Source organism: Orbicella faveolata, unplaced genomic scaffold (assembly GCF_042242905.1).
Source record: "Orbicella faveolata isolate gen_17 unplaced genomic scaffold, um_ofav_v1 contig_14, whole genome shotgun sequence".
Classification (NCBI taxonomy): domain Eukaryota; kingdom Metazoa; phylum Cnidaria; class Anthozoa; order Scleractinia; family Merulinidae; genus Orbicella; species Orbicella faveolata.
The window spans coordinates 21,562,635-21,587,674 of record NW_028301541.1 but is presented as its reverse complement, the minus strand read 5'-3'; the positions used below and the strand labels follow the sequence as shown (position 1 = coordinate 21,587,674).

Below are 25,040 nucleotides of genomic sequence, written 5' to 3'. Positions count from 1 at the left end.
CTCTATCTTTCTTCTATCCAAGAGGTTTTGTAGATAGAGGATAGCTATCTTTGGCATGGCTTAAAGTTAACTAATATCTATCCATCAGATAGTTAGGAAATAGATAGACTAGCTAAAAACTAGCTTCCTGTATAGATATTCAACAGATACTTAGCTGGCCTAGCTATCCACTAACTTGTCTATCCAAAAACCACCACTACTGTAGTAAGCCAAAAACTAGGCTATCTGAAGACTAGTCCTTATATTGAACAATAAAACACTATCCTATCTGAAACCTACCTCTGCTGTAGTTAGTAAAAAGATAGCCTATCTGAAAACTACCCATCACTCATATCGCACTGTGATAACCTACCCAAAAGCCAGAGATAGTAAAAAGATAGCAGCCAATCTAAAAATTATCCATCACTCATGTACACGTAGCACTTTAATATTAACCTAGCCAAAAGCTTTCTTAGTCACAGGTGGTGAAAATATAGCTAACTATTGAAAACTCTTCATTACTCATTTTATATTGAACTTTGATACCTGCTCTTCAAATCCTAAACCTAAGTGAAATCTCTGTATTTACATAGGAAAATGTATAAATAACTCATAGTTTTATTTAAACCTGCTACAGTTGTACATTAAAATTTAATACCAAAAACCAGGCACATCCAGATGCAAAAGGAGGACAAAATCTGGCTGGAAATGAGTTTCCATTACGTTGTGATTTATCACAAATCTTACTTAAATTTAACATATATCTTTCAAAAATCCTGTTTGAAACACTTCTCAGCTACTTAAATTGGAGTCTAGTAAATGTTTACATTCTTCAGTATATTTTCATGAAATGTTAACAGATTTCATGACCAGAAAAGCACAAAATATTCTTGAAATGAATTTCAAATTTCAATTACATTAATTTCTTCACGAAAGTATTTTTTTCAATTAATTTTATCCATGAATCATGTGTTTTTCAAATTATGGTAAGCCTTATGTACAAATTTCTGGAAGTGGTTAAAAGTCATTTCCGTAACCTAGCTGTGAATTATATTTGCTGTTCTAAATAACCTCTATTTGCATAACGTAATGCCAAATTATAAAAAAACCTTTGAAATACTGCCCAATTAAAGAGAACTTCAACCACACTAATGAAAATAGCATCAGTCTTTTGCAACTCAAGTAATAAGTGGCAAACAAAAGGTCTTGATAATGTAATATGCACATCTAACATAACCTCAAGAGCACCACCATCAACCTGAAAATCAAAAAGGTGAAGGATGTTGCTTTTTGATATCTTGTGTTTTCGTTGTTGTATAATAAATACATGTATGCCCACTTGATCCTAGACAAGATATACACTAGCTATATGAAGTATATGTAAACTACATGAGAGAGCTCACATTTATTGCACTTATTGTACTTTTACAATGAATGATTTTCCCAACGCGAAATTGTTCGTATATTGTTGTGTTGAATACAGTTGCTTTCATAACTCCTTTAGGAAATGAACATTTGCATTCACGAAATCAACAAGACTTAACAGTGTGTTAAAGCATCTGCATCTTCTGTAATCTTCCACGATCAATTTAACCGGCCAGAACGTTTCCAGTGTTTCGAGAACCTACACAAACTATGCAAGAAAATCAGTTTACCTTGGAAAGCTGCAGGGACCATAAGCTTTCTGTAAACCTGACGAGTGAAAGAGAAACCGCCAGCTGCTGGCAAATAGTTTGATTGCCACACTGTTTTGCCGACGAAACTTCATACTTTTCCACTTTTACTAGGATTTGACTCAACTGGAACAACAACTGATATCTGTAAACAATTTGTGACTGCTTTCCAACGTAGAGCAAGGCTATAAAATAACAGAGAGCTTTGTTACCGAATCCTAACAACATTCACCACGATCTTTGCCCGCCATTTTGGTGTTTCCGTCCGATCCCATAATCCTTCGGTGAATCTGATAAATGAATACTTTTGACCAGCAGATTCCCTTTCCAAAGGAGTCGGTTATTTGCGCGCAATTTCGAATCCAAGAAGGTAGTTTTCAGCAGCAAGAAACATGGAATGATTTGTCCAAGTTCAAATGAGTATCTTGATTGCTTCGGTGAAAGAAAGGCAAGTCACAGAAAAGTAAGTATATCATAATTGTTGCTCAACGTTAAAGTTAGCTGCTCAATCTTTGAATCGAAATCAATGTTGTGGCTGAAGAAATTTCGTTGTTATATTTATTTCGCGATCACTGAAACACAAGAAAAACGTTTGTTCTCCTGATTTTATTAGCACCCGTAACGAGGAAATTATTCACACGCATTTCCTATGTATGAAATGCTTGCATAATAGCTTGTTAGTGTGCTTTTTGAAGAGGTAACTTAAAGTTTACACTGAATTGATTTGAAGCTACAGATCACGCTCGATACACTTCACTACCGCATTGCCTACATACTGCTCTTTTACTGCTCTCAATTGATTAATGAAAAACAATGTTAATTCTATCGCTATTTATAAAAATATTTAGCTTCAATTACTTCATTGCAGAGCAGAGGAAAAAAAAAGGCAAGAATAGCGGCCGTCAATCCGAAACGAACACATTAAAGCAGAAAACGGAGGTGGCGCAGACGGCAGCTGAGTCCTGATTAAAATTCTTGTTATCTTTGATGTGAACTTTAAATAACAGCTTGTAATTCTGGAGCCTAAATTCATATCTTTTTGAATTGAAAATAAAACCTTTCACTGTCCGGCATGAAACTGCAATTTTTGTCTCGATCGTTTGGCGTGGTTTTAAATCGTTAAAATAATGACCTATCTGTGAATATTTCATTTGTGTACTTTTCTGATGCCCTTTGCTCTGTGATCCATTTTGTCTGTAATGTGTTTAAAGTTACTATCCAATCGTTACTTTTTAGCTATCAGACATCTAGTTAATTTCTTGTGAATTATAAATAGACGGCTATTTCTGTCCTGTCACCTGATAAGGGGGATCAGAAATTCTGAATCCCTTTAAGAATTATAGGTAGATGACCGTTTTGTTCTGATAAGTTATGCACTGGGGGATCAGAATTTTTGAATCCCTTTAAGTCATGTGGGATCAGAAATTCTGAATTGTTGTAGAATTATAAATCGACAGCTCTTTCTATCATGTTAGCAGATTTGGTGGGGGAGGGGGATCAGAAATTCGCAATACTTTTAGAACCATGAACAGATAGCCGTTTTTGTCCCGTGAAGTGATGGGGATCAGAAATTCTGAATGCATTTAGAATTATAAGCAGATGACTGTTTTGCTCTGACGGGTTGTGGACTGGGGATCAGTTTTTTGAATCTATTAAAGTCTTGGGGGATCAGAAATTCTGAATCCTTTTAGAATCATAGATAGATGACCGTTTTATTCTGATAAGTTGTGGGCCGGGAGATCAGAAAATCTGAATCTCTCAAAAAAGGAAAGCGCGACGGGTGCACGATCTTTTTTACATTAAATTGTACATTTTGGTGAAATTGGATGTATTGTCCTTGGCGGACTCAACTGAACACTTCTTTTTCTCCTTCCAATAAGCCAAAACCTTTCGGAAACACGAACTTTTTCGGTATCAAATACCTGTACCCTTCGGAATTGTTCCAAATTGGAATGCCACATTTTAGTTTGGAAGGCGTTATCCCTTAATTATGTGTTTGAGTATTGTGGATAACAAGCATGATGGCTTTTCGTATCAGTACAAATAGACTCTCTAAGTGGCACTTTGTCTTCTGTTTGCTATTATCTTTCTTGAATTTGTTAGAAGCAAAGAGCTGAGTCTTATATTACCTAATTCTCAGTCAACATTTATGACAATTTCTACCAGGCTCTTGCTGTGCATGCCTCGTGCGATCCATCAAAAATGTGGCTGGGACGTGTCTGTTTACCACATTCAATTCACGTAAATCAGTTGATTCAGAGCGGTCTTTTTTTTCTGTTCGCTATTGCCTTCCTTGATTGAATTTGTTATTTGTAGTAAGTACAACCATGACAGATTCTGTAAGACTCTTGACATACCAACGTAAGTGATAGACTCCAAATTATCACTCTATTATCTTGTCTTAGATCCGACTGCCCAATGTATTCAGATCACTTTCACGTAACTAGCTAGCGTGCTCGAAGCACCTTATCCTTTGCTCGCTCTAATAATTTGCTTCCATGGCGGATGAAGTTGTTCAAGCCCCGGCCGTTCAAGGTACTGAGGCCGCCCAGGCTGCAGTTCTTCACCAAAAGTTGCAGGTTTTTCAGTTGCTTTGTTTTGTGCCGGCTTTCCTCGCCATTTGTTTCCGTTCATTTCCCCTGTTCGTATGTATATGTTTCGCTTGTCTTTCTGTTGTGTACCTTCGCCCTCGCTATCTCGCTGCCTCTCCTAGTTGTTTTCACGGTTTAACTTCCGATATTTTTCGTTTGCTTCGTTCGTTGCTGCTTATTTGCCGTTTGCGTAATTTTTTTTTTTTTTCCGTCCCGGTATGTTTTTGTATTTCGTTTAGCCCGCTCGTCATATCTTTCACGTGCTTGTACACGGCTTTGTTACGCTCCACCCGGAATGTGGGCAGAGAAGCCAAGAAGATGTTACTACATGATCTCATTCCTCAGAGTACAATTAGCAGGGCTGAGAAGCCAAGAAGGTATTTTAACTTGAGCTGAGAAGCCGAAAAGATCTTTTATACTGTATTTCCCAGAGTATTAGTTGGGCTGAGAAGCCGAGAACACCTATGAAGTTGCGCTGGGAAGTCAAGGGGGTCTTATTATTTCGTACATGTTGGGCTGAGAAGCCAAGAAGATTTTGTTACAATTTCTTTCCCCGTTGTGTGTTGCTAGGGCTGAGAAGCTAAGAGGGTCTTTTAATTTGGACTGAGAAGCCGGAAAGGTCTTTTTAAATTGCTTTCCTCAGAGTATAACTTGGACAGAGAAGCCGAAAAGACCTGTTAAGTTGGACTGAGAAGCCAATGAGGCCTTCTTATTTTGTATGCTGGGCTGAGAAGCCAAGACCATTTTTATTACGATACGCGTTACCAGTGCTGAGAAGCCAAAAAGGCTTTGTTATGTTTATATTTCGCGGCGTGTTATACAACCCTTTTGTTTCATTATTTATCTTTTATATGTTTACTGTGCTTAGGTCCTAAATTTCTTAATTCTCCCTATGGTAGCCTGAAAGGGTGTCTAATGCCCTAGCCGGATTACTGGCGCTCAGGCTACCATCCCTTTGGTGGTTTCTTTGTGTTTTTGTTTTTCTCTTCCTTGCCCTTTTGTTTTATGTTTTATTATTTCATTGTTCCTGTATGTTCCCCCAAGGGATTGCAGCCTATTATTCCTTATCCTCGGTCTGCACTCATGGTCTTGTTTTCTTAGTTCCCCTTTATTTTATAATTCCAGTGTGTTATAAACCCTTTTGTGTCATTATGTATCCTTAACATGCATAGGAGTACGGGCCGAGGGAGCGGGAAGGCTGCAGCCCCCCCAGTTACAGAAATTTTTGAAATTCTTCGGGCAAAAAGCTGATGATTCGGGCAAAAGTACTTGGGAGAAAACATTCTAAAAGGTAGTTAAAGTCAGGCTTGTAGGCTACTTTCTCTGACGTTTGCTTTGTCAAGACGGAGCTAAGGTCAAATGATCTAATGCTTCAGGAAATCTACGTTGAAAAAGCCATATATCGTTTAAATGTGTATCGTGGAAATCCACGAGATGGATATGACTTCTATCAACAAAATAATGAGAGAATCAAAGCAAACTAAGACCTAGACTTTTGTTTTTGTGGTTATTCTGAAAAGAGCCGTTTTGAATGGCTCCACAAAAAGCAGTTTTACATTTTCTTCTCGTACGAGGAAGAATTTATTGCTTCTTTTATAAGTTCCTGATTTTACTAGGTTGTCGATCGAGGTCATAGAGTATTCGAGGTTTCAAAATAGCTTCTGTGGAATCCCGATTTCTCGAACCCTCATTTCTTCGAACTTTCCGATAAATCGAACCAAAAGTCGTTTCCCTCTCCTTAGTCGAACACTGTAATTTTACCCCCGATTTCTCGAAATATCCGATTTTTCGAACCACAAACAAAAAACAAACAAACAGACTGAAATTTTTTTTGGAGTTTTTATATCGTCTGCGCATGCCTTACACGAAGAGTAATTTTGTTTTAGATACAGTTTTCACAAATGCATACAAAATTGAAAATTGATTCGATGTCATGTATTAGGCATACGTTTCTGTGGATTTCTATGACATCACCACGTTGTTATAAAAATATATTTTTTATAGCAAAAAAATTACTAGATATTTGCAAGCACAACGAAAGCTATATTATAAAAGGTCTCAAACAAGATAATAAACTTGAAGGGAACAACCTTCTTTTTCTGGTCAGCCCTTTAAATGGTTTATGTCTCAATCACACTTTGTTCCGCAAACTCAGTACCTAAGTACAATTTTGCCTTTTGTTGAATCCTAAAACAATCCTTGCTTCCATTCGACTTTCCCAAGTCAAACTAAGAGATTACTACTGGCTTTTTATACCATGCCAGGCTCAGTTGAAAAACTTCAGGAAAACCAATTAACGCAAAAAGTGCGTTGATTGGTGGCTCAGGCAATGTAACTGTAAAAAGACAAAGGTGTAGCGACCTTTTTTTTCCAGAGAAAAGATTCAAACACCGAAACCTAAAAGAGAGGAGAAGATAGACTGGAAAAAAGATAGAAAAGGATGCCTGGCATGAAAAAAAAGAAAATAAAAACAATAGCTAGAACGTGAACGAGAGAAACTCTCTTAATTGCATGTAGGGAGTAGGAAATTCTTTGGCTTAATTTTAGAGTTAGAACAGTGCAACATTTCGTTTCACAAGGGATATGATATCACTCAACACAAAACATATAAAAATGTGTAAGGGTAGAGTTAATAGAGAGAGACGAACACAGACTTGAGAGAAAGAATGGAATCAACACACACTGATTTCCCGTAAACATAAAACCACATATTTATTGATTTTTTTAGCCGCTTTCTATAATATAACGAAACGTAACAAATGTCATATTTTTAACTTCGGTTAAAATTGACATGCATGAAAAATTGCTCTTCTACTTAACGATTTCTTTTTTAAGTGAATTACATACACTGAATTATGTCTTGTCTACCACAGTAACATGCACCTAAATAACCCAAAAAGACCGTTAATTAAGTATGCATTGGAAAACTGACCTTTACATCAAACTTAGCGAAGGCTGAACGTTTAACGAACGAAAATGTTTCCGTGTGGATTAGCCACACCTTTCAACTGATTTGCTTGGTTTCTTCCACATGGATCATGGGTAGGCCAATAACCTCCTGTACTACCATCAAAGAAATAGTAGTAGCTGCTAGCTTGGAGGACCGGTCCGGTGTACAGTGAACGGAACGATGTTGGCACCACTCCAGCACACTGATTAGAAACCTGTTTAACCAGTTTACAAGTGATTGACCCCGTCTTCTGTTGCACCAAGCTGCCACTGCCTTCCCTGCATGAGATCCAGTTGTTGATGTTGCTCTTGATCAGGAATTCTTTGCCAATGGTGCGCCACAAAGAAAAGTTCATGGCCTCGTAATGTGTCTCATTCAAAGGAACTGTTGTAGACACTCGAGTGTTAGCATAGCTAACTATCCAGCTTGGACGCGGCGTGACAGTGTTTGAGCCACTCGTGAAACTGTAGTAAGCTGTAAAGGTGTAGCTCCAAACTAGTGTCCAGCCCCCACCGTCCGTCTGTTGGTCGCAGTAGGCCTGGAATGCATTACCATGGGAACCACCATCTGGATCTATCCAATAGACGTCTGACGCGAGTGATGGCGCTTTGTGTTTCAAGTCCTTGCAATTCAAAGCTGGGTTTGCTTTGCCTTGTCCTGTATTCAAAGTCGATAAGAAAAAAAATCAAGAACTAAACACTTACTTCTTAGGGTGCATTCCTTTGGGATGATCTGGATCAGGATCAGTGATCTTAGATTTGTCTGGATCATGGCGCATCAAAGGAACCGATGAATCCACTCTGGTCATTGATTCATCGATTCCTTTGATGCACCGTGATCCAGACAGATCTAGAATCACTAATCCTGATCCAGATCACCCCCAAAGGAACGCACCCTTAATTTTACAGGATTTCCGTGGCAAACTGGATCTTTTACAAGCACTGTTGTCAACATACTGCAACATTCCCAAAACTGTTTTCCGCCTCCTCAAAATGCGCGTACGGCGAAAATAAGCCCTTCCGGTATATCGCCAAGATTTCAGACAAAAAAGGACTCGGAAATTAAGGATTAGGGCTTCCTGCAGGTGACCCAAGGAAAAAACCGTGCAATAATAACCTCATGGCTTATTTAATCATAACTTAACAGTATATACATTCTCCTCAGTAAACAATATGAAACGATCATTTCAAGAGTAAGTTGCTTGCATTGGAAGATCACATACATGCCATGAAAAGAGTTTTATCAATGAATTACCTATTGTACTCGGTCGGTAACTCGATTCTGCAAGGTGAAAAGATCCATTGATCAGTCGCTTGATGATCTCGTTCTTGCAGAGTAGTGCAAACTTGTAAAGGTAAAGGTCGCCTTTTTCATCGATGTCCAACACACACATTCTGTTCCTCTTCTGCTCCTGACCCCTGATGGTTTTAAAGGACAATCTAGTATGATGTAATAATAGTTCCTCTTTCGGCTTCAAGCGATTTTGAGAGTATATACAACTGTAAGAAAGATGCTGGGCTGAAAAACCGAGTTTTATAGAACAATGAAATTCCTTTAAAAAGGTAAGACTTGGGAAGTCAGCACCTTAATACTGCTACGACTGCTGTTATGATTCTTAAAAGTGGCGGCTTTGAAATAAAATATAATATCAAGTATTTTTAAAACGTTTTACCTTTGGAAGTGACAGATGGGGTAGAGAATTAAAGGCTAAAGGTTAAAAATTAAACATTTTAAAACCTAGCTCAAGAACTGAATTCGAGTCTACTACAAAAGTAGTCTATAGCAGAACGGAACCTTAACCCACTGTCGATATCGAAGTTTTCGTTTCCAGAGAACGTTATGTATTTGTTTGTTGGAGTTGTCCAGTAAAGGGGTTAAAATGAGAACGATTCACGAAAATCGCATTTTAAACGATTTAGATAATTATATAGTTATCTGATTTATCTTACCTCGGTGTTAAAGCACTGCTGGAGAGTAAAACCAAAGCGAAACTAACGTGGAAGAACATTTTGGAGGTGCGTTGAAGCAGTAAAACTTCAAGAAGTTCCGTTGATTGACTCAACACAAAAAGTCTTTGCTCAGTACAGATGATAAATTAAAAAAGGAAGAAAGTATGAAATTTAAGATACAAACTAAAACAAAACACAGAACAGAAAATTAAAACGGAAGAAGCCAGACATGGCTTGTTCAATACTTACTGCTCTTCGTTCAAAACGTTATGGGCCTCTTGATGAAGAGCCGCTTAATCGTATGTGTGTCATGGTTTGATTAGTACTCGTCGATATTGGATTTATCCAATGGAATATCAGTTCTTTATTAATTATAATTAGTGTTAATGGGCATGGCACGTTTTGTTTTCTTAGCAAAGCACAACTGATTAAAACTGCTTTTAAGTTTGATTCAACCTGAATTAACAAAACTGTCAAAGCAGAATTCAGTTCCAATTAGCAGGGATTTTATAGCTTTATTATTTAAAAAAATTGTAGACAGTTTTTTTTCGTAGAGGCTAGACGAAATTTTCTAACAAATGTTTATTTTTTGTAGAATTGCGCAAAACATGAACGTTTGTTGAAGATCGATTTAGAGGGAAAAAATTAAATGATATTTGCCCCTCGTGGAAAACTGAGCTGTGATAACTTTGTCAATAAATAAAATAAACTCTCAAAACTTTTTAATTTGACGGCTGTGAGAACATGATGCCTGTGCAAGTGTATACATCTAGATTAACCATGTATAAATACTTTTAACGATGCGTTTAAATGTTTGTAAATCTGACTTTGTGTATTTCTGAACTCCACCTCCCTCCCCCTTCCCCCCCCCCCCCGAAAAATAAAGAGATCTTTAGCCTACTTCCTCGTCTACTTTTGTCACACTCAGAGGAAATTTTATTCAAGTTCAAAGTGTTTTGTTCTGGACAGGAAATTGCTTTTTATTTCTTTTCAATTTAAGGACACTATAGCCAAACTTAAATATATCTATTTTATCAAAACAAACTAGCAAAATGTTGATATTTGTTAAAAGGAAATGTCATCTTTGAATTTCGCAGATGCTGTGCATGAATTCAGCTGCTGAATGCGAATCACTGCGTCTGCAACAAATGGATTTCGTTTTTCAGAATTTTCGTTTTTCTATAATTCCAGTAAATTTCAGTTAAGCGCAATTTTCAATTAGCTTTGTTTGCATCGCGTATTTAGTCTTGTATAAACCAAATGAGGAAGGCTTTTTGTTGACAACACTGAATATAGAAAGTATAGATCACCACTTCAATTATGTGTTTTAGTATTCTGGATAAATAGCACAAATAGACAAATAGACAGCACAAATAGACTCTCTAAGTGGCACTTTGTCTTCTGTTTGTTGTTATCTTTCTATAATTCGTTAAGAGTAAAGAGCTCAAATATAAGAACGAGTGACGTGTTTCTTAGTTGATTTCAAAGCAAATTGCAACTTAATCCTTTGATTTTTCTGTTGAAAACCTTACTTTCAGCCTACAGTCATATTACTTTCTGACTGAAAAGATTGAAAGTTTTTCAATTACCAGAACGTCTGAATTTTATTTCCTTGACAGCCTATCACAAATAAATCAAATTTGATGAACAGCAATCCACAAAATCCTCCTTTGTTTTCTCATGCAGTGAAGCTCAATTGATTAAAATTGCTCCTAAGTTTGATTCGACCTGAATCAATAAAAATGACAAAGCAGAATTCAGATCCAATAAGTAGTGACGTTATAATTTTATTTTTTGAAAAAGCAATCGTAGAAGAGTTTTTTTTTCGTAGACACGAAACAAATGATTATTTTTGAAGAATTGCGCAAAACATGAACGTTTGTTGAAGATCGATTCAGAGGAAAAAAATTAAATGATCTTTACCCCCTTGTAGAAAACTGAGCTGTTATAACTTTGTCAATAAACAAAACAAACTTTGAGGACTTCTTAATTTGACAGCTGTGAGAAGATGACGCCTGAGCAAGTGTATACATCTAGAAAAACCCTGTATAAATGCTTTTAACGATAAGTTTAAATGTTTGTAAATCTGACTTTCCGTATTTCTGAACTCCACCCCCCCCCCCCCCACCCTCTAGAAAAAAAGAGATCTTTAGCCTACTTCGTCGTCTACTTTTGTCACACTCAGAGGAACTTTTATTCAAGTTCAAAGTGTTTTGTTCTTGAGGGGAAATTGCTTTTTATTTCTCTTCAGTTTAAGGACACTTTAGCCAAACTTAAATATATCTCTCTTATCAAAGCAAATTAGCAAAATATTGATATTTGTTAAAAGGAAATGCCATCTTTCAACTTCGCAGATGCTGTGTGTGAATTCAGCTGCTGAATGCGAATCAGCACGTCTGAAGCAATTAAATTTAGTTATTCAGAATTTACCAAATTTCCCTGCTCTGGAATACTATAATTCTAGCAAAATGTCAGTTAATCGCGAGTTTTAATAAGCTTTGTTTGCGTGTTAAGTCCTGTATGAACCAAGTGAGGAAGACTGTTTGTTGATAACACTGAATATGGAAATAAAAAATTCTTTATATTTGTGGGTAGTACGCAATAAACATAACAACTAATAATCTTTTGGTTCTAAAAAATAACGCATACGCAATTTCAACATATGGAAATGTGAAGTTTTTGAAGACTTACAAAATAAATGCATTATATAAAAAATGTGATCAGTATAGATCACCACTTCATTATGTGTTTTAGTATTCTGGATAACAAGCGTGATAACTTTTCGTATCAGTACAAATAGACTCTTTAAGTGGCACTTTGTCTTCTGTTTGTTGTTATCTTTCTATAATTTGTTAGGAGTAAAGAGCTCAAATATGAGAGAGCGAGTAGTGTGTTTCTTAGTTGATTTTAGAGCAAGTTGCGACTTAAACCTTTGATTTTTCTGTTGAAAACCTTACTTTCAGCCTACAGTCATATTACTTTCTGACTTAAAAGATTGAAAGTTTTTCAATCACCAGAATGTCTCAATTTTGTTTTCTTGACAGCCTATCACAAATAAATATAATTAAATCAAATTTGATTTCCCAGTGTGTTATACAAACCCTTTTGTTTCATTATTTATCTTTTATATGTTTACTGGGCTTAGGTCATAAATTTCTTTATTCTCCCTATGGTAGCCTGAAAGGGTGTCTAATGCCCCAACCGGATTACTGGCGCTCAGGCTACCATCCCTTTGGTGGTTTCTTTTTGTTTTTGATTCTCTCTTCCTTCCCTTTTGTGTTATGTTTTATTATTTCATTGTTCCTTATGTTCCCCGAAGGGATTGCAGCCTATTATTTCTTATCCTCGGTCTGCACTCGTGGTTCTGTTTTCTTAGTTCCTCTTTATTTTATAATTCCAGTGTGTTGTAAGCTTTTTTGCTTCATTATCTATCCTTAACATGCATAGGAGTACGGGCCGGGGGCAGCAGGGGGGAGGGGGGACTGCAGCCCCCCCAGTTAGAGAAATTTTTGAAATTTTTCGGGCAAAACGCTGATGATTCGGGCGAAAGTACTTGGGAGAAAGCATTCTAAAAGATAGTCAAAGTCAGGCTTGTAGGCTACTTTCTCTGACGTTTGCCTTGTCAAGACGGACTTTAGGTCAAATGATCTAATGCTCCAGGAAATCTGTTTTGAAAAAGCCATATATCGTTTAAATATGTATCGTGGAAATTCACGAGATGGATATTACTTCCATCAACAAAACAATGACAGAATCCAAACAAACTAAGACCTAGACTTTTGTTTTTGTGGTTGCTAGATCTGAAAAGAGCTCTTTTGAATGGCTCGACAAAGAGCCGTCAGTTTTAAATTTTCTTCTCGTACGCGGAAAAATCTACCGTTTCTTTTATAAGTTTCTGATTTTGCTAGGCTGTCGATCGAGGTCATAGAGTATTCGAGGTTTCAAAATAACTACTCCCAATTTCTCGAGCCCTCATTTCTTCGAACTTTCCGATAAATCGAACCAAAAGTCGTTTCCCCCTCCTTAGTCGAACACTGTAATTTTACCCCCGATTTCTCGAAATATCTGATTTTTCGAACCAATTTTTTGGAAAACAAACAGACTGACATTTCTTTGAATTTTTTATATCGTCTGCCTTACACGAAGGTTAAATTTTTTTAGACACAGTTTTCATAAATGCATACATGGGAACAAAAATCTTAAAATTACAATTAATCCGATATCATGTATTAGGCATACGTTTCTGCGGATTTCTGTGATATCACCACGTTGTTTTAAAAGTCTGTTTTTTTAAAAAAAAATTACTAGATATTTGCAAGCACAATGAAAGCTATATTATAGAAGGTATCAAACGATATAATAATTTTGAAGGGAACAACCTCCTTTTCTGGTCTCAATCACACTTTGTGCCGCAAACTCAGTACCTATGTACAATTTGCCTTTTGTTGGATCGTAAAACAATGCTAGCGTCCATTCAACTTTCCCAAGTCAAATTAAAAGGTTACTACCGACTTTTTGTACCATGCCAGGCCCAGTTGAAAAACTTCGGGAAAACTAATTAACGCAAAAAGTGCGTTAATTGGTGGCTCAGGCAAGTTAACTGTAAAAAGACAAAGGTCTGGGGACCTTTTTTTACCAGAGAAAAGATTCAAACACCGAAACCTAAAAAAGAGGAGAAGATAGACTGGAAAAAAATAGAAAATGATGTCTGGCAGGAAAAAGAAAGAAAATAAAAACAATAGCGAACAGTCTTGCGAGGGATTCCCGTAAAGAATAACTCCGTTCACCGCTAGAACGTGAATGAGAGGAACTCTCTTGTCTGAATGCAGGGTGTAGGAAATTCTTTGGCTTTATTTCAGATTTAGAACAGTGCAGCGTTTTGTTTCGCAAGGGATATGATATCACTCGACACAAAACATAAAAAATGAATGAGGGCAGAATTGATAGAGGGAGACGAAAACAGACGAAAGAAAGAATGGAATCAACACACACTAATTTCCCGTAAACATAAAACCACATATTTATTGAATTTTTTAGCCGCTTTCTATAATATAATGAAACGTGTCAAATGTCACATTTTTAACTTTGGTTAAAATTGACATGCATGAAAAATTGCTCTTCTACTTAGCTATTTCTTTTTTAAAGTGAATTGCATACATTGAATTATGTCTTGTCTACCACAGTAACATGCACCTAAATAACCCAAAAAAACCCTTAATTAAGTATGCATTGGAAAACTGACCTTTATATCAAACTTAACGAGGACTGAACTTTTAACGAACGAAAATGTTTCCGTGTGGATTAGCCACACCTTTTAACTGATTTGCTTGGTTTCTTCCACATGGATCATGGGTAGGGTAATAATATTGTGTGCTACCATCAAAGAAATAGTAGTAGCTGCTTGCTTGGAGGACCGGTCCGGTGTACAGTGAACGAAATGATGTTGGCACCACTCCAGCACACTGATTAGAAACCTGTTTAACCAGTTTACAAGTGATTGACCCCGTCTTCTGTTGCACCAAGTTGCCAGTGCCATTCTTGCATGCGATCCAGTTGTTGATGTTGCTCTTGATCAGGAATTCTTTGCCAATGGTGCGCCACAAAGAAAAGTTCATGGCCTGGTAATCTGTCTCATTCAAAGGAACTGTTGTAGACAATCGAGTGTTAGCAAAATAACCTAGCCAGCTTGGACGCGGCGTGACAGCGTTTGAGCTACTCGTGAAACTGTAGTAAGCTGTAAAGGTGTAGCTCCAAACTAGTGTCCAGCCCCCACCGTCGGTCTGTTGGTCGCAGTAGGCCTGGAATGCGTTATCATGGGAACCACCATCTGGATCTATCCAATAGACATCTGACACGAGTGATGGCGCTTTGTGTTTCAAGTCCTTGCAATTCAAGGCTGGGTTTGCTTTGCTTTGTCCTATATTCAAAGCCGATGAGAAAATCAAGAACTAAAGCCTTGAATTTACCTCTTAGGGTGCATTCCTTTGGGGTGATCTGGATCATGCGGGATCAGTGATCCTAGATTTGTCTGAATCATGGTACATCAAACGAAACGACGAACCTACTCTCGTCATGAATTCATTGATTGCTTTGATGCACCATGACCCAGACAGATCTAGGATCACTGATCCTGATCCTGATCACCCCAAAGGAACGTACCCTTAATTTTACAGGATTTCTGTGGCAAACTGGATCTTTTAGAAGCACTGTTGTCAACATACTGCAACATTCCTAAAACTGTTTTTCACCTCCTCAAAATGCGCGCACGGGGAAAATAAGCCCTCCCGGTATATCGCCAAGATCTCAGACAGAATAGGACTCAGAGATTAATGATTAAGGTTTCCTGCAGGTGACCCAAGGAAAAAACCGTACAATAATAACCTCATGGCTTATTTAATCATAACTTAACAGTATATACATTCTTCTCAGTAAACAATATGAAACGATCATTTCAAGAGTAAGTTGCTTGCATCGGAAGATCACATACATGTCATGAAAAGAGTTTTATCAATGGATTACCTATTGTACTCGGTCGGTCTCTCGATTCTGCAAGGTGAAAAGATCCATTGATCAGTCGCTTGATGATCTCGTTCTTGCAGAGTAGTGCAAACTTGTAAAGGTAAAGATCGCCTTTTTCATCGATGTCCAACACACACATTCTGTTCCTCTCCTGCTCCTGACCCCTGATGGTTTTAAAAGACAATTTAGTATGATGTAATAATAGTTCCTGTTTCGGCTTCAAGCGATTCTGAGAGTATATACGACTGTAAGAAAGATGCTGGGCTGAAAAACCGAGTTTTATAGAACAATGAAATTCCTTTAAAAACGTAAGACTTGGGAAGTCAGCAACTTAATACTGCTACGACTGCTGTTATGATTCTTAAAAGTGGCGGCTTTGAAATAAAATATAATATTAAGTATTTTAAAAACGTTTTACCTTCGGAAGTGACGGATGGGGTAGAGAATTAAAGGCTCAAGGTTCAAAATCACAAATGCATGTTTTAAGAAATACCAGTTGGACATTTTTAAACCTAGCTCAAGAACTGAATTCGGGTCTACTACAAAAGTAGTCTATAGCAGAACGGAACCTTAACCCACTGCATGTCGATATCAAAGTTTTTGTTTCCAGAGAACGTTATGTATTTATTTGTTGGAGTTGTCTAGTAAAGGGGTTAAAATGAGAAAGATTCAAGAAAATCGCATTTTAAACGATTTAGATAATTATATAGTTATCTGATTTATCTTACCTCGGTGTTAAAGCACTGCTGGAGAGTAAAACCAAAGCGAAACTAACGTGGAAGAACATTTTGGAGGTGCGTTGAAGCAGTAAAACTTCAAGAAGTTCCGTTGATTGACCCAACACAAAAAGTCTCTGCTCAGTACAGATGATAAATCAAAAAAGGAAGAAAGTATGAAATTTAAGATACAAACTAAAACAAAACACAGAATAGAAAGTTAAAACGGAAGAAGCCAGACATGGCTTGTTCAATACTTACTGCTCCTCGTTCAAAACGTTATGGGCCTCTTGATGAAGAGCCGCTTAATCTTATGTGTGTCATGGTTTGTTTAGTACTCGTCGATATTGGATTTATCCAATAGAATATCAGTTCTTTATTAATTATAATTAGTGTTAATGGGCATGGCACGTTTTGTTTTCTTAGCAAAGCACAACTGATTAAAATTGCTTTTAAGTTTGATTCGACCTGAATTAACAAATCTGTCAAAGTAGGATTCAGTTCCAATTAGCAGGGATTTCTAGTAACTTTATTCTTTAAAAAAAATTGTAGAACAGTTTTTTTCGTAGAGGCTAGACGAAATTTTCTAACAAATGTTTATTTTTTGTAGAATTGCGCAAAACATGAACGTTTGTTGAAGATCGATTTAGAGGGAAAAAATTAAATGATATTTGCCCCTCGTGGAAAACTGAGCTGTGATAACTTTGTCAAGAAATAAAATAAACTCTCAGAACTTTTCAATTTGACAGCTGTGAGAACATGATGCCTGTGCAAGTGTATACATCTAGATAAACCATGTATAAATACTTTTAACGATGAGTTTAAATGTTTGTAAATCTGACTTTCTGTATTTCTGAACTCCACCTCCCTCCCCCTCCCCACCCCCCCCCCCCCGAAAAATAAGGAGATCTTTAGCCTACTTCCTCGTCTACTTTTGTGACACTCAGAGGAAATTTTATTCAAGTTCAAAGTGTTTTGTTCTGGACAGGAAATTTCTTTTTATTTCTTTTCAATTTAAGGACACTATAGCCAAACTTAAATATATCTATTTTATCAAAACAAATTAGCAAAATATTGATATTTGTTAAAAGGAAATGTCACCTTTGAATTTCGCAGATGCTGTGCATGAATTCAGCTGCTGAATGCGAATCACTGCGTCTGCAACAAATGGATTTCGTTTTTCAGAATTTTCGTTTTTCTATAATTCCAGTAAATTTCAGTTAAGCGCAACTTTCAATTAGCTCTGTTTGCATCGCGTGTTTAGTCTTGTATAAACCAATGAGGAAGGCTTTTTGTTGATATCACTGAATATAGAAAGTATAGATCACTTCAATTATGTGTTTTAGTATTCTGGATAAATAACACAAATAGACAAATAGACAGCACAAATAGACTCTCTAAGTGGCACTTTGTCTTCTGTTTGTTGTTATCTTTCTATAATTCGTTAAGGGTTTAAGAGCTCAAATATAAGAACGAGTGGCGTGTTTCTTAGTTGATTTCAAAGCAAATTGCAACTTAATCCTTTGATTTTTCCGTTGAAAACCTTACTTTCAGCCTACAGTCATATTATTTTCTGACTAAAAAGATTGAAAGTTTTTCAATCACCAGAGTGTTTGAATTTTATTTCCTTGAGAGCCTATCACAAATAAATCAAATTTGATGAACAGCAATCCACAAAATCCTCCTTTGTTTTCTCATGCAGTGAAGCTCAATTGATTAAAATTGCTCCTAAGTTTGATTCGACCTGAATCAATAAAAATGACAAAGCAGAATTCAGATCCAATAAATAGTGACGTTATAATTTTATTTTTTGAAAAAAGCAATCGTAGAAGAGTTTTTTTTTTCGTAGACACGAAACAAATGATTATTTTTGAAGAATTGCGCAAAACATGAACGTTTGTTGAAGATCGATTCAGAGGGAAAAAATTAAATGATCTTTACCCCCTTGTGGAAAACTGAGCTGTGATAACTTTGTCAATAAATAAAACAAACTTTGAGGACTTCTTAATTTGACAGCTTTGAGAACATGACGCCTGTGCAAGTGTATACATCTAGATAAACCCTGTATAAATGCTTTTAACGATAAGTTTAAATGTTTGTAAATCTGACTTTCCGTATTTCTGAACTCCACCCCCCCCCCACCCTCTAGAAAAAAAGAGATCTTTAGCCTACTTCTTCGTCTACTTTTGTCACACTCAGAGGAACTTTTATTCAAGCTCAAAGTGTTTTGTTCTTGAGAGGAAATTGCTTTTTATTTCTCTTCAGTTTAAGGACACTTTAGCCAAACTTAAATATATCTCTCTTATCAAAACAAATTAGCAAAATATTGATATTTGTTGACAGGAAATGTCACCTTTCAATTTCGCAGATGCTGTGCATGAATTCAGCTGCTGAATGCGAATCAGCACGTCTGAAGCAATTAAATTTAGTTATTCAGAATTTACCAAATTTCCCTGCTCTGGAATACTATAATTCTAGCAAAATGTCAGTTAACTGCGAGTTTTAATAAGCTTTGTTTGCGTGTTAAGTCCTGTATGAACCAAGTGAGGAAGACTGTTTGTTAATAACACTGAATATGGAAATAAAAAAATTCTTTATATTTGTGGGTAGTGCGCAATAAACATAACAACTAATAATCTTTTGGCTCTAAAAAATAACACATACGCAATTTCAACATATGGAAATGTGAAGTTTTTGAGGACTTGCAAAATAAATGCATTATATAAAAAATGTGATCAGTATAGATCACCACTTCATTATGTGTTTTAGTATTCTGGATAACAAGCGTGACGGCTTTTCGTATCAGTACAAATAGACTCTCTAAGTTGCACTTTGCCTTCTGTTTGTTGTTATCTTTCTATAATTTGTTAGGAGTAAAGAGCTCAAATATGAGAGCGAGTGGTGTGTTTCTTAGTTGATTTTAGAGCAAGTTGCGACTTAATCCTTTGATTTTTCTGTTGAAAACCTTACTTTCAGCCTACAGTCACATTACTTTTTGACTGAAAAGATTGAAAGTTTTTCAATCTCCAGAATGTCTCAATTTTGTTTTCTTGACAGCCTATCACAAATAAATATAATTAAATCAAATTTGATTTCCCAGTGTGTTATACAAACCCTTTTGTTTCATTATTTATCTTTTAAATGTTTACTGGGCTTAGGTCCTAAATTTCTTTATTCTCCCTATGGTAGCCTGAAAGGGTGCCTAATGCCCCAACCGGATTACTGGCGCTCAGGCTACCATCCCTTTGGTGGTTTCTTTTTGTTTTTGATTCTCTCTTCCTTCCCTTTTGTGTCATGTTTTATTATTTCATTGTTTCTTATGTTCCCCGAAGGGATTGCAGCCTATTATTTCTTATCCTCGGTCTGCACTCGTGGTTCTGTTTTCTTAGTTCCTCTTTATTTTATAATTCCAGTGTGTTATAAACTTTTTTGCTTCATTATGTATCCTAACATGCATAGGAGTACGGGCCGGGGGCAGCAGGGGGGGGGGGCTGCAGCCCCCCCAGTTAGAGAAATTTTTGAAATTTTTCGGGCAAAACGCTGATGATTCGGGCAAAAGTACTTGGGAGAAAGCATTCTAAAAGATAGTCAAAGTCAGGCTTGTAGGCTACTTTCTCTGACGTTTGCCTTGTCAAGACGGACTTTAGGTCAAATGATCTAATGCTCCAGGAAATCTGTTTTGAAAAAGCCATATATCGTTTAAATATGTATCGTGGAAATTCACGAGATGAATATTACTTCCATCAACAAAACAATGACAGAATCCAAACAAACTAAGACCTAGACTTTTGTTTTTGTGGTTGCTAGATCTGAAAAGAGCTGTTTTGAATGGCTCCACAAAGAGCCGTCAGTTTTAAATTTTCTTCTCGTACGCGGAAAAATCTACCGTTTCTTTTATAAGTTTCTGATTTTACGAGGCTGTCGATCGAGGTCATAGAGTATGCGAGGTTTCAAAATAACTACTGTGGAATCCCAATTTCTCGAGCCCTCATTTCTTCGAACTTTCCGATAAATCGAACCAAAAGTCGTTTCCCTCTCCTTAGTCGAACACTGTAATTTTACCCCTGATTTCTCGAAATATCCGATTTTTCGAACCAATTTTTTGGAAAACAAACAGACTGACATTTCTTTGAATTTTTATATCCTCTGCCTTACACGAAGGTTAATTTTTTTTAGATACAATTTTCATAAATGCATACATGGGAACAAAAATCTTAAAATTACAATTGATTCGATGTCATGTATTAGGCACACGTTTCTGTGGATTTCTATGACATCACCACGTTGTTGTAAAAATATATTTTTTATAGCATTGCAAGCACAATGAAAGCTATATTATGGAAGGTCTCAAACGATATAGTAAACTTGAAAGGAACAACCTTCTTTTTCTGGTCAGCCCTTTAAATGGTCTATGTCTCAATCACACTTTGTTCCGCAAACTCAGTGACCTATGTACAATTTTGTCTTTTGTTGGATCCTAAAACAATCCTTGCGTCCATTCAACTTTCCCAAGTCAAATTAAAAGGTTACTACCGACTTTTTGTACCATGCCAGGCCCAGTTGAAAAACTTCGGGAAAACCAATTAACGCAAAAAGTGCGTTAATTGGTGGCTCAGGCAAGTTAACTGTAAAAAGACAAAGGTCTGGGGACCTTTTTTTACCAGAGAAAAGATTCAAACACCGAAACCTAAAAAAGAGGAGAAGATAGACTGGAAAAAAATAGAAAATGATGTCTGGCAGGAAAAAGAAAGAAAATAAAAACAATAGCGAACAGTCTTGCGAGGGATTCCCGTAAAGAATAACTCCGTTCACCGCTAGAACGTGAATGAGAGGAACTCTCTTGTCTGAATGCAGGGTGTAGGAAATTCTTTGGCTTTATTTCAGATTTAGAACAGTGCAGCGTTTTGTTTCGCAAGGGATATGATATCACTCGACACAAAACATAAAAAATGAATGAGGGCAGAATTGATAGAGGGAGACGAAAACAGACGAAAGAAAGAATGGAATCAACACACACTAATTTCCCGTAAACATAAAACCACATATTTATTGAATTTTTTAGCCGCTTTCTATAATATAATGAAACGTGTCAAATGTCACATTTTTAACTTTGGTTAAAATTGACATGCATGAAAAATTACTCTTCTACTTAGCTATTTCTTTTTTAAAGTGAATTGCATACATTGAATTATGTCTTGTCTACCACAGTAACATGCACCTAAATAACCCAAAAAAACCCTTAATTAAGTATGCATTGGAAAACTGACCTTTATATCAAACTTAACGAGGACTGAACTTTTAACGAACGAAAATGTTTCCGTGTGGATTAGCCACACCTTTTAACTGATTTGCTTGGTTTCTTCCACATGGATCATGGGTAGGGTAATAATATCGTGTGCTACCATCAAAGAAATAGTAGTAGCTGCTTGCTTGGAGGACCGGTCCGTAGGACAGTGAACGGAACGATGTTGGCACCACTCCAGCACACTGATTAGAAACCTGTTTAACCAGTTTACAAGTGATTGACCCCGTCTTCTGTTGCACCAAGCTGCCAGTGCCTTCCTTGCATGCGATCCAGTTGTTGATGTTGCTCTTGATCAGGAATTCTTTGCCAATGGTGCGCCACAAAGAAAAGTTCATGGCCTGGTAATCTGTCTCATTCAAAGGAACTGTTATAGACAATTGAGTGTTAGCATAATAAGCTATCCAGCTTGGACGCGGCGTGACAGCGTTTGAGCTACTCGTGAAACTGTAGTAAGCTGTAAAGGTGTAGCTCCAAACTAGTGTCCAGCCCCCACCGTCGGTCTGTTGGTCGCAGTAGGCCTGGAATGCGTTATCATGGGAACCACCATCTGGATCTATCCAATAGACATCTGACACGAGTGATGGCGCTTTGTGTTTCAAGTCCTTGCAATTCAAGGCTGGGTTTGCTTTGCTTTGTCCTGTATATTCAAAGCCGAAAAGAAAAGAAAATCAAGAACTAAAGTCTTAAATTTACTTCTTAGGTTGCGTTCCTTTGGGGTGATCTGGATCAGGATCAGTGATCCTAGATTTGTCTGGATCATGGTGCATCAAAAGAACCGATGAATCCACTCTGGTCATGGATTCATCGGCTCCTTTGATACGCCATGATCCAGACAGATCTAGGATCACTGATCCTGAACCAGATCACCTCAACGGAACCCACCCTTAATTTTACAGGATTTCCGTGGCAAACTGGATCTTTTACAAGCACTGTTGTCAACATACTGCAACATTCCCGAAACTGTTTTCCGCCCCCTCAAAATACGCAAAATACGTTTTCAACATACTGCTACTTTCCCAAAACTGTTTTCCGCCCCCTCAAAATACGCCTACGGCGAAAATAAGCCCTCCCGGTATATCGCCAAGATGACCCAAGGAAAAAGCCGTACAATAATAACCTCATGGGTTATTTAATCATAGCCTAACAGTATATATATTCTCCTTAGTAAAGAATATGAAACGATCATTTCAAGAGTATGTTTCTTACATTGAAGATCACATACATGCCATGAAAAGAGTTTTATCAATGAATTACCTATTGTACTCGGTCGGTCACTCGATTCTGCGAGGTGATAAGATCCATTGATCAGTCGCTTGATAATTTCGTTCTTGCAGAGTAGTGCAAACTTGTAAATGTAAAGATTGCCTTTTTCATCGATGTCTAACACACACATTCTGTTCCTCTTCTGCTCCTGACCCCTGATGGTTTTAAAAGACAATACAGTATGATTTAATAATAGTTCCTCTTTCGGTTTCAAGGGATTTTGAGAGTATATACGACTGAAAGAAAGATGCCCGGCTGAAAAACCGAGTTTTATAGAAGAATGAAATTCCTTTAAAAACGTAAGACTTGGGAAGTCAGCAACTTAATACTGCTACGACTATTGTTATGATTGTAAAAGTGGCGGCTTTGGACTAAAATATAATATTAAGTATTTTTAAAACGTTTTACCTTTGGAAGTGACGTATTGGGTAGAGAATTAAAGGCTCAAGGTTCAAAATCACAAATGCATGTTTTCAGAAATACCAGTTGGACATTTTTAAGCCTAGCTCAAAAATTGAATTCGGGTCTACCGCAAACGTAGTCTATAGCGGAACCTTCATCCACTGTCGATATCGAAAGTTTTCGTTTCCAGAGGACGTTATGTATTTATTTGTTGGAGTTGTCAAGTAAAGCGGCTAAAATGAGAAAGATTCAAGAAAATCGCATTTTAAACGACTTAGATAATTATATAGTTATCTCATTTATCTTACCTTGGTGTTAAAGCACTGCTGGAGAGTAAAACCAAAGCGAAACTAACGTGGAAGAACATTTTGGAGGTGCGTTGAAGCAGTAAAACTTCAAGAAGTTCCGTTGATTGACTCAACACAAAAAGTCTCTGCTCAGTACAGATGATAAATCAAAAAAGGAAGAAAGTATGAAATTTAAGATACAAACTAAAACAAAACACAGAATAGCAAGTTAAAACGGAAGAAGCCAGACATGGCTTGTTCAATACTTACTGCTCCTCGTTCAAAACGTTATGGGCCTCTTGATGAAGAGCCGCTTAATCTAATGTGTGTCTTGGTTTGTTTAGTACTCGTCGATATTGGATTTATCCAATAGAATATCAGATCTTTATTAATTATAATTAGTGTTAATGGGCATGGCACGTTTTGTTTTCTTAGCAAAGCACAATTGATTAAAATTGCTTTTAAGTTTGATTCGACCTGAATCAACAAAACTTACAAAGCAGAATTCTTAAAAAAATTGTAGAACAGTTTTTTTTCGTAGAGACGAAATTTTCTAACAAATGCTTATTTTTTGTAGAATTGCGCAAAACATGAACGTTTGTTGAAGATCGATTTAGAGGGAAAAAATTAAGTGATCTTTGCCCCTCGTGGAAAACTGAGCAGTGATAACTTTGTCAAGAAATAAAATAAACTTTCAGAACTTTTTAATTTGACAGCTGTGAGAACATGACGCCTGCGCAAGTGTATAATCTAGATAAACCATGTGTAAATACTTTTAACGATGAGTTTAAATGTTTGTAAATCTGACTTTCTGTATTTCTGAACTCCACCTCCCTGCCCCCCGAGATCTTTAACCTACTTCCTCGTCTACTTTTGTCACACTGAGAGGAAATTTTATTCAAGTTCAAAGTGTTTTGTTCTTGAGAGGGAATTGCTTTTTATTTCTTTTCAATTTAAGGACACTATAGCCAAACTTGAATATATCTCTTTTATCAAAACAAATTAGCAAAATATTGATATTTTTTAAAAGGAAATGTCATCTTTCAATTTCGCAGATGCTGTGCATGAATTCAGCTGCTGAATGCGAATCACTGCGTCTGCAACAAATGAATTTCGTTTTTCAGAATTTTCGTTTTTCTATAATTCCAGTAAATTTCAGTTAAGCGCAACTTTCAATTAGCTCTGTTTGCATCGCGTGTTTAGTCTTGTATAAACCAACTGAGGAAGGCTTTTTGTTGATAACGCTGAATATAGAAAGTATAGATCACCACTTCAATTATGTGTTTGAGTATTCTGGATAACAAGCGTGATGGCTTTTCGTATAAGTACAAATAGACTCTCTAAGTGGCACTTTGTCTTCTGTTTGTTGTTATCTTTCTATAATTTATTAAGAGTAAAGAGCTCAA

General features: G+C 36.7%; 3 protein-coding genes and 1 long non-coding RNA gene across 5 annotated transcripts; 1 reads left to right on the top strand and 3 right to left on the bottom strand.

Annotated features, from left to right (window-relative positions):
* Positions 1-1,805: 1,805 nt before the first annotated feature.
* On the top strand, positions 1,806-2,736 carry LOC149114504 (uncharacterized). The gene is made up of 2 exons (XR_016206485.1): positions 1,806-2,115; positions 2,521-2,736. It is a non-coding gene; the product is annotated as an uncharacterized LOC149114504 (long non-coding RNA).
* A 4,193-nt stretch (positions 2,737-6,929) lies between these two features.
* Positions 6,930-9,469, bottom strand: LOC149114503 (uncharacterized). Its single transcript, XM_089287074.1, has 4 exons — positions 9,392-9,469; positions 9,143-9,265; positions 8,448-8,611; positions 6,930-7,850 (listed from the first exon to the last, which is right to left on the bottom strand). The coding sequence occupies exons 2-4, from the start codon at positions 9,199-9,201 to the stop codon at positions 7,207-7,209; spliced, it is 867 nt and encodes a 288-aa protein (XP_089143200.1). The 5' UTR covers positions 9,202-9,265; positions 9,392-9,469; the 3' UTR covers positions 6,930-7,206.
* A 4,668-nt stretch (positions 9,470-14,137) lies between these two features.
* On the bottom strand, positions 14,138-16,708 carry LOC110062161 (collagen alpha-2(I) chain-like). The gene is made up of 4 exons (XM_089287075.1): positions 16,639-16,708; positions 16,390-16,514; positions 15,662-15,825; positions 14,138-15,059 (listed from the first exon to the last, which is right to left on the bottom strand). Exons 2-4 carry the CDS (start codon positions 16,446-16,448, stop codon positions 14,416-14,418), a joined length of 867 nt encoding a protein of 288 aa, XP_089143201.1. The 5' UTR covers positions 16,449-16,514; positions 16,639-16,708; the 3' UTR covers positions 14,138-14,415.
* Positions 16,709-21,397: 4,689 nt separating this feature from the next.
* Positions 21,398-23,980, bottom strand: LOC110062249 (uncharacterized). 2 transcript variants are annotated; one of them, XM_089287072.1, is made up of 4 exons: positions 23,905-23,980; positions 23,656-23,780; positions 22,937-23,100; positions 21,398-22,319 (listed from the first exon to the last, which is right to left on the bottom strand). In XM_089287072.1, exons 2-4 carry the CDS (start codon positions 23,712-23,714, stop codon positions 21,676-21,678), a joined length of 867 nt encoding a protein of 288 aa, XP_089143198.1. In that variant the 5' UTR covers positions 23,715-23,780; positions 23,905-23,980; the 3' UTR covers positions 21,398-21,675. The 2 variants fall into 2 exon arrangements, with proteins under 2 accessions (XP_089143198.1, XP_089143199.1); XM_089287073.1 differs by having other exon boundaries at positions 23,656-23,802; positions 23,905-23,971.
* Positions 23,981-25,040: the final 1,060 nt, after the last annotated feature.